Source organism: Juglans regia, chromosome 13 (assembly GCF_001411555.2).
Source record: "Juglans regia cultivar Chandler chromosome 13, Walnut 2.0, whole genome shotgun sequence".
In the NCBI taxonomy this organism is placed as follows: Eukaryota; Viridiplantae; Streptophyta; class Magnoliopsida; order Fagales; family Juglandaceae; genus Juglans; species Juglans regia.
Genome location: NC_049913.1, coordinates 34928567 through 34938462, shown reverse-complemented (window position 1 = coordinate 34938462; position 9896 = coordinate 34928567). Strand labels below are relative to the sequence as shown.

Genomic DNA, 9896 nt, shown 5'->3' with positions numbered 1-9896 from the left:
TATAATTGCAACATCATGTATATACACATCGATCGCGAGTCCATAACAAGCTAGCTGTGAATTTTGACTACGTACACACTTACGGCCGTGACGATGGTAGACGTTATAATTGCTTAGTACTTGTTTTGAATCTTAAAAACAAAAAGTTGCATGTCTCCAAAGAACTAATTATAATGGAAACCCGACTATAATGATTTCATGTACAGTACTTCATCATGATCATTAGCTAGCTAACTAAGTACAATTAGTACGTCTAAATTGCATTTTGAAATGTTAATTAATTATTAAGGTCCCATTAATTGCTCCATATTTATTACACCATATATGACCTAATAATCCAACATCTAGCTAATTAGATATATATATATATATATATATATACTTTGTGCAAAGTCATTTTTTACTTTCCTAAATATTTCTTAGTCATATATATCTCTCTCTTTATATATATAAAGCGTCTATCTAACGGAAATTGTTGGTTTAACGTTTTTTTGTTGTTTTCCATTAAAGTTAACAAAATTTGTCAATTTGTCCGTTATCTATAAAATTCCCATCTGTCAGCCATCATAAAAGCAATCTCACTATAAAAGCAATCTCGATTAAAAAAAATAGAAAAAAAAAATTCTTCATATTTATTCTATTCAGGCAGATTCATGCATCTGTAAAACAAAAAAAAAAAAAAACTCACGCTCGAGATACGTAGCAACTATCATCGGGAATGAAAGAAACAAAGAGATTTACACTGACAGGACAAATAGTATATTTATTTCTGAACAGTAAAAAAAATTAGAAATTAAAACCAAAAAACTTTTCTTATTCTTCGGTTCAGGCAGATTCATGCATTTGGTAGGATAATGAAAAATTGTCAATAAGTCAGCGTCAATCCATTCTCTTCAATATTTCAGTCCAGCACCACATTCAGAGAACAGAAAACACTATACATGGGAAAGATCTGGGGGTTAGTCAATTACTAACCTTTTCCTTCTGCATATTGTTCTTTATTATAGGTGATTTTCTGAGAAAAAAAGTTTTGCTTCTTAATTTTATTTGTAATTTCTTATTTTCTCATTTATTTTATGTTTGAAGTATAGTATTTTCTGCATTTCTCCCCCTTTTTTGACTGCAATGCTTATTAATTTTTCTTTAGATCTTTTGGTTGAGTCTGGATATTTTTACTTATAATCTTTGTAAGTGTATGTTGTTATTTATTTTGTAACGCCATTCGTTATATAATTATTTCCCTATTTTATGGAATTGTGAGTGTTTTGGATAAGTTATTGTCACAAATTGTGTTTTGGACAAGTTTGACAAAAATGATTTTTGTCACGAACCAAGCAAAACATACAATATATACAACCTAAGGAAAAAAAAAAACAGGAACAACAAACCAACACCCATCAACACGCATTAGTTGAAAAAAAAAATAGCTAAAAGATCTAAACGAATAGATATAGATCTGTCAGCACAAAAAAAAAAAATAGGTGTTGGAATTTCTCGATTCTAGACTAAAACATCTAGATCTGATGTTGTTTGCGAAGAACAAGAAAAAAAAGAAGAGAGCTTTCAAGCGAGAGAGAAAGAGAGATGTAAAATAAGTTAGGGTTATAACATATTTCAAAAGTAAAAAATTTCAATTTAGTCTTTTATAGCTTCCTCTCTTCCTTTTTTTTTTTTGGATGAATGGTTATTAAACTTCTTAAGCTTCTTTTTTGTTCAGGTCTTTTGGTTGAGTCTGAACATTTCTACTTATAATTTTTGTAAGTGTATGTTGTTATTTTTTTTTGTTACGTCATTTGTTATATAATTATTTCCCTATTTTATCGAATTGTGAGTATTTTGGAAAAGTTATTGTCACAAACTGTGTTTTGGACAAATTTGACATAAATGATTTTTGTCACAAACCAAGCAAAACATACAATATATACAACCTAACATAAATAATAAGTGTATTGTAAAAATCATCTAAAAAAGCATCTAAAAAACAAATTTCTCATGGAATTTTCTCTTTTTGAGTTATTATTTTTGTGTTTAATACTGTGTTTGTGACTTTGTTAGTGTTGTGTTTAAGAACGATATTGTATTCGAACAGAATCAACAATAAATCGATAATATATAAATTAGAATAAATTAGTTCTTAATGAAAATAAATAAATAAAAACTAAGTAATTGCACGTGCTTTCACCTAATATATATATATATATATTGTAATTAATTAATGTGTTGAGGATATTCACTTTAAATATGATAAGAGTACTCCTACATGCAATACATGAATTACGTACCAGTACTGGTGGCTCGATTCCCGGCCTTATCCTTACCAGTTTTTTATCATGAAGGTGGAAAAGTAGCTTATCACTTGGAATTATTGCAGTCAGTACTCCTAAAGATATAAATAAAGTTTTTCCTACTTTTGATTAATCTGATCTCTTGCTTTATAGGAAGAAGACATATATATGTATAATATATATAAAGTTTCATCTTTTTTAAATATTTCTCAAAATTTCATATATATTTATATATATAAGCTTCAGTGCATGGCAAGTATATTAATTGGATCCTTTCTAGTGTAGTAGTCATGTATGCATGCTTCTGACTGCAACATATATGTTTTAGTACTGATATTTTTGTGTCAAATCATGAAAAGAGGTTGTTATAAATAGTTTGAATATATATACTTTTGAAATTGCACTACAACTAAAGTGTTCTAAAGCTAGCTATTGCACTTCTTCGTCACGCATCTCAAGGTTGCTTGCTTTATGGTATAATCGGTGTGTGGATGTATGCATGTAACATTACATATATTAAAAAAAAAATACGGGATTATATATATATGTGATTGATTTACCTTCTACATGAAGTACTTCCAACAAATTAAAAGAAAACGAAAAGGAAAGATTTTCATCATGCAAAGTTCTTGATCTGTCTCATCAAACATGCACGTGGGAGAAGATCATCAATCGATAACTAATTAAGTTATAAAGCAAACCAACTGAACAAACAAAAGTGATTAATGTTGATATTTCTTTGACCAAGTACTTCAGTACTAAAATACTGCCTTTTGATTACCTTGATCTGGACCCTGGTGAAGCTTGTATCCACTCTGATCTGATTATTTCATATTTTCTTTGCAGGCCGTGTGAACTTCGGGTGTGTTCTGCTGAGCAATCCTATGCTTTTTAGGGTATAAAACTAAAGTAAAAGACTAGGACTCGTTTATTTTCAGAAAACATCTCATCTCATCTCATCTAATCATTATAATTTTTTCAACTTTTAATACAAAATAAAATAAACAATTTAATTTTTTTAAATCCTAAAATAAAAATAATATTAAAAAATATATTCTAACAATACTTTATTCAACTTTTTAACTTTAATCTCATCTCATCTCTGAAAACAAACTTCTCGACATGGTAGGGCCGGGAATATTTACCACATGAGTAGTATATCCTATGCTTGCTCTACTCGCTCTGCCTATGCTTATCATACTGATTCTTGGCTCATTTTGAACGAGGGACAGCCTGTTTTCTCACTGGGGTCTCAAAATACTATTGGAGCTAGCCTCAAAAATAGAAAGAAGAAAGAAAACATAAAGCATAAAATACCATTTGGCTATGAGCGGTGAGAGTACTGCCTGAAGATTCGATCTACCTGGGCCACGGCCTTTAGTTGCTTTCTTTCTCATATCTTTTTTGCTTCTTTTATTCTGTTTATCTTTTAACGTAGCTAAATGCCATATATATATACATGTCAAAGCACTTTCAGTACAAGTTAACGTTTTCCTTCACTTATTTGAAGGAAGACTAGTCATGGGATCTCGAATTTAATTAGCATGTTAATTAATTACTTGAAGAGAACAAGTAGTCTTAATTTTGTAAAAATTAAAAACTCAGATTTTATACGTGAAAAAGGAGAAAAAAAAAGCGCCTGTTTTTAATTAAATTTCATAACTGTACTAAATTTCACTATCTATTTGAATAATCAGTTAAAATCATATATAATTTAATCAACACTAAAAAAAAAAAAAAAGGAAAGATAAACCTCAAGAGCAAGGTGGCTTGCTTGCATGCACTATGCAGTTCGAGTATGTGTGTATATATATATATATATATATATATATATAGATGATGATCTCAAATCATTGATTAGGATATTAATTCCAGGTGATAATCTGAGTCAGATCACTTTATAAAGATCGAATTAGATTAATGTAAGTCACATTCATGGGAATCTTCTGATTGCTTCATGCATGTTATATATTAGTACTACAAGTCTAGCAATTGAGTATATATGTACTACAATATGGGATATTGTCAGGGGTTTATCAGTAACGAGCACAAATATTTCATGGATATGTAGTACTCTTGTCTGGTTGTGGCATTAATCGATGCCTTAAAAACCATTTAAGTTTATGAGTTATACTCATGAAAGAAATTAACATGCTAATTAAATTCGAGAGGTGTATATATATATATATATAATTAGGTTCTTATATTATATTTGTTGATGTAAGTTAGATATAAGATAGTTTCATCTCATGTTGAGCTCATTGCGCCATGAGGACATGATTTTAAATCCCTACTTAACACCTGAAAAATAAAAAGGAAAAAGCACTAAAAGTAAGCGCATGCAGGAATAGCTAGGGAATGCTAAACTAATATTGAGAAATGACCGAAGCAAGCATTATTATTCTTCCCAATATGGTGATAGGCTGTGAGAGTACTGTTTATCTTGTTTCTTGCTTTTACTGTTTATAAGAAGGCCATGCATCTGATCGAGCACTCTTCACTATTCCCATTGATCACAAGCTGCTTCTTGAAGCTGGTGCTTCCTCCCAGAGACACAGAGAGAGAGAGAGAGAGATGCAGGCAGATATTGATGAAACATCTTGCAGGAAATCAGGTGGTGTAATGGTTTTGAATAAGATGAAACCTTATCTACTGATGGTGGCCATGCAATTCGGTATGGCAGGGACGTACATTTTCAGCATGGTTTCTCTCAACCACGGCATGAGTCGCTACGTGTTCATTGTTTACCGCAATGCCATTGCTGCACTCGTCCTTGCTCCTTTTGCGCTTTTTTTCGAAAGGTCTTTAATTCCAACATCATAACTCGACGTTAGTCAATGTCGTCGACACTAGTACTACTGCATATATACTTTTTTCAGCATCGGAGAATATGAAAAATGCACAATTTTTTTTATCGTTTTTTTATCAAATCCAAATAAAGTTTTCTTTGCCTAGTCTTAAAGGAATCTCTTTTATATTTTAGTCGATCATATCATTGATCGAGGTCGGACTAATTCAGCAAAAAAGGAGGAAAAAAAAAGGTCGTACTAACCCTTTTTTCGCCTTAATACGTTTTTACAGGAAAACTAGGCCAAAGATGACATCCCCTGTCTTGATGCAGATAGCAGTGCTGGGATTTTTAGAGTATGATATGATATCTATCTACACGTCTACACATGCATATACAATGATACATAACTGTAAAAAAAAAAAAAAAAAAAAAACATATATGGGAATTTATATAAGGTCAAATATACTGATTAATTGTGAGTAATAATTAATTAATATATGCATGATTTATATATTAATTAAGAAAAGTATACATTAATTAATTCATTAGAATTAATTTCAAGGGATCGAGATTGAATATCTTTTGATACATATCCTTATACGAGATTTTGATATTCATCAGGCCAGTCCTTGATCAAGGCTTCACTTACTTGGGCATGAAGTATACATCGGCATCATTTGCATCTGCCATTATGAACGCCGTCCCTTCTGTTACCTTCATTCTTGCAGTTATCCTTCGGTACGTACTTACGTATGATCCAATATATATATATATATATATATATATATATATATATATATATATATTTATCATAATTTTAGCCATATATATATATATATATTTTGAAACAAGATGGCTAGCTCGTTTTGCATGCGTCTCTAGCTTATTCTATTTCATGAACATGGGTAATTTCAAGGAATATTAATGCATTATTTGATTATTTATTCCAGGTTAGAGCGAGTGAAGATAAAGGAGGTACAAGGTCAAGCCAAGGTCATTGGAACAGTATTAACCTTAGCAGGCGCTTTGCTCATGACACTTTACAAAGGCCCTGTGATTGAGCTAATTTGGTCAAGGAAAATGCACTACTTTGGTAGCAACTCCTCCATGAGCTCAGACCATAAATGGTTAATCGGGACATTTTTTATCCTCATTGGTTGTGTGGCCTGGTCTGCTTTCTACATATTGCAAGTAAGCTGTTTGACTAAATTAATTAATTATCCCATCGATCTAGCTAGAACATTAATCTTACCTCAGCGGAGATTGTGATTTGCTAGCTAGCTATCTAGGAGAAAAGCTAGGGGATGTAATCAAGTACTAATATATTTATATGCAGTCCATAACAGTGAAGAAATACCCAGCGGAGCTGTCTCTGTCCTCGTTGATATGTTTTATGGGCACAGTGCAAAGTGCAGCAGTGGCTCTTGTGGCTGAGCGTCACCACCCAAGTGCATGGTCTATAGGTTGGGACTCCAGGCTCCTTGCTCCTCTCTATACGGTAATTATAAGTTGGGCTGTACGTACGTACGTGCAGTCGATCATGATTAATTTGATCTGTGTATGGTCAGTTGGCATAGTCAAACACTACATTTGATAACCATATTATAAGACAGTCATCAACAATTTCTTTATCTATTCGTTTCAAATATTTTAATTTTCATAACCCAATTAAAGATTTTTTTTTATTAATAATTGTCAAATGGGATGCTCGACCCTTAGCATGACTCAAGAACAAGCTGTGTCTTGCATATAATTTACATCAATTCAATTGCAATATTTGAAAAAAGTGAAGAATTTCTAAATATCTCAGGGAATAGTTAGCTCCGGAATTGCATATTATGTGCAAGGCCTGGTTATGAAAGATAGAGGCCCAGTCTTCGTTACTGCCTTCAACCCTCTTTGCATGATCATTGTCGCTGCTCTGGGCTCTGTAATTCTAGCTGAGAAACTCCACCTTGGAAGGTATATTAATTATATTTATTAGACTTCTTCTTGTTGATCTTCTTCTTCTCCTCCTTTCTGATCCCTTTTTGCCCCATACCCGATAATATATACATTGGTTGGTCCTTTGGAGCAAATATAAGAAATGCTTTGGCCAAAAGAGAAGATCAAAGGAAGATTAAAAAAAAAAGGAAACGGAGAAGATTAAGGCTTTTGGAACTTGGACTGAACTGATATCAGTCTATTTTTAAGCTAAATCTAACATTAAAACATCAAACTCTCAAATTATTAAACTTATCTCAACTCAAAATCTCTTTACATATGAAACCATCAATCTTTTTCAACTCAACACCTTTTAATATATGGGATCTACAATTTTTTTCAACTTCCCATAAATAAATATAAATTATTCATTTTAACATTCAAATATATCTAAACTTATCTTAAGCAGACTCTACAAAACTCAATACTCCATCATCTTAACTCACTGCTATTAATAAAAAAAAATCAACTCATCTTTTTGAGTGGTCAAGTACTGGATTTGTGTCATTTTCCTGTTTTTAATGAGTCACTTCAATGGCCAAAAAGGATGCTTAATTTATATCAGCTAGAAATCATTAAAATTTAAGCATTATTATTTTTAGAATAAAAGTAATGAAGGATGCCGTATAAGGTGGAATTTTCCACCGATATTGTGTAAGATAATTCAAAAGGAGCTTATAGCTGATGATACATAGGCCGCCACCTTATAAAATAATATATATATATATATATGATAAATTAACTCGAAGTATATATTCCTTCTATTTTTTAATTTATTGTTTAATAATTGATCTCTTCGACCGTAATCCTAATTCTAATATTTCTTCCTGATGATGTGATGATGATCAGTATCATTGGAGGCATTATAATCGCAGTTGGCCTTTATTCTGTCGTCTGGGGCAAAAGCAAAGATTATAGTGCAGTCAAGGACTGTGAGCAGGAGCTCCCAGTTACTGCAACTGAAACTGATGATGCTAAATCGGTCATATCAGGGAATAAAACTCATGGCCATCAGCAAGCCAAGAAGTGATCAAGAAAAAATGCTAAAAAATGATACGATTATGAGAAAAAGAAATGTTATTTATAGTTGTGAGTGTTTAAGTGTCGTGTAATTATTTAAAAAATAAATAAATAAATACAAGACTTATATGAAAAGAAATTAATATTTTAATAATAGATTTTATTCTTTTTTAAAATAATTACACGACGCTTACACACTCTATAACTATACGTAACATTATTCCTATTATAAACAATAGTACTACGTACTCTTGATTGTTCTTTTTTTAAGCTATCAAATATTGTATATATAACATAATTAAATATTAAGGTCCTCTTTTCACTATTTTGGACGCAGAAATTGTTGCGCAAAATAGTTAAAATCATGCACATGATCACGAGCATGCATCGTGGTAACGTACGGAAAGTGGGGTCATGCACCGAGCCAAAGAAATAAATGGTGAAACGTCGTCTATAGTACTGGGGATCGATGAACTATTTTGGATAGATGTTGTACAGTGTTGAGCTATATATAAAGCTAATTATAAATTATAAATATGATCTAAATAGTAATGGACATCATCATGTGTAGTGCTGCTGGAATATCGAGTACGCTGCAATCTCAATCTAATATCTTTCGATCTCACCACTTTAGTGATTGATATATATATATATATATATATATATATATATATATACTGATCTTGATCATAAAATATAATTAGCCAAAAGATATTGTTCGTGTCGTTTCTAGATCTGATCAGTGATTTCTGTACATTAATGTCACTATCTAAAGTTCAATGCATGAAAGCATCATGAGTAACCCAAACATTTTCTCTGCCACATATATATTTAGTCATCGATCGACCACATATTTTTTTTTATGTGGTTTGGCGTTACAATTGTCCTCGATGATCATCGCGCGCATGCCGGCCAGCCATGTTTTTGTTTAATTCCTTTGTACTTGTCATGAGTGGGAATATGATATATTATTACAGTTTCAACTGTTAGAAAGGCAATTTTTCTTGAAACTATATATATCCCGACCTACATCAACTCGAGCATCTCCATTCCGGGATCAATTGTGTAACCTGCAGCCAATTCAAATATTGTATATTGTACGTGACTGCGTCATGATATCTTTCCACGACATTTCCAAATCAGAGTTTGGCATCAAATTGGTCGATCGAGTCCCATGATCAAATCTTTGATATGATTTCACAAACTCCAATTAATTGGTATTAAAGCTTTTGTTGGTATCTCCTTCCACTGTACAAGAAAAATGGTTTTTTCCGATCATAGGAAGTCACTGGAAAGCCTTATATTCGCTGCAAATAGATATTTCTGCCATTTTTCCACCATCGGAACATCATTGAAGATGTTGAGTGAGGAATACGAATTTCCAACATTTTGCTGGGCAATCAGAAAATATTGAGTTTTTTCGATGATATTGCATTGCCGCAAAAGGCCTAAATTTCACCGCAAAAATGCATTAAACCATGGTTAATCGTCACCAAGATAACCTTTTCCGGCAATTATTTTGGCGGCAAATATACATTCGCCGGAAATAGTCTCCAAATTCTAAAAAAATATTTCAAGCGATCCAATGTCGCTGGAAATAGTCCCTTAAAAAATTTAAAAAAAAAAAAAACACTAAGTAGGATGAACGAAAAATACAATACACATTCATATTATAGGCTTCCTATATTATTCACGAGATCATTCATAAATTTTCAAGTAGGATTTGGGTCCATATGCATGCATTTGCACTACAAGATATACTCTTCTAAAAAAAAAAAAAAAAAAAAAAACTTTGTACTTGAACAAAATAAATGCTA

General features: G+C 31.7%; 1 protein-coding gene across 1 annotated transcript; it reads left to right on the top strand.

Moving 5' to 3' along the window:
• The first annotated feature begins 4653 nt into the window (after window positions 1-4653).
• Window positions 4654-8160, top strand: LOC108988368 (WAT1-related protein At4g08290). The gene is made up of 7 exons (XM_018961616.2): window positions 4654-5086; window positions 5367-5429; window positions 5698-5814; window positions 6027-6267; window positions 6413-6574; window positions 6887-7038; window positions 7909-8160. The coding sequence occupies exons 1-7, from the start codon at window positions 4860-4862 to the stop codon at window positions 8087-8089; spliced, it is 1143 nt and encodes a 380-aa protein (XP_018817161.1). The 5' UTR covers window positions 4654-4859; the 3' UTR covers window positions 8090-8160.
• The last annotated feature ends 1736 nt before the right edge of the window (window positions 8161-9896 follow it).

Coding starts and splice junctions, on each gene's coding strand:
- LOC108988368 (XM_018961616.2), top strand. CDS start 4,860: ATGCAGGCAGATATTGATGAAACATCTTGCAGGAAATCAGGTGGTGTA. Junction 5,815..6,026: donor ATTCTTGCAGTTATCCTTCG/GTACGTACTTAC, acceptor TATTTATTCCAG/GTTAGAGCGAGTGAAGATAA. Junction 6,575..6,886: donor TCCTTGCTCCTCTCTATACG/GTAATTATAAGT, acceptor TAAATATCTCAG/GGAATAGTTAGCTCCGGAAT.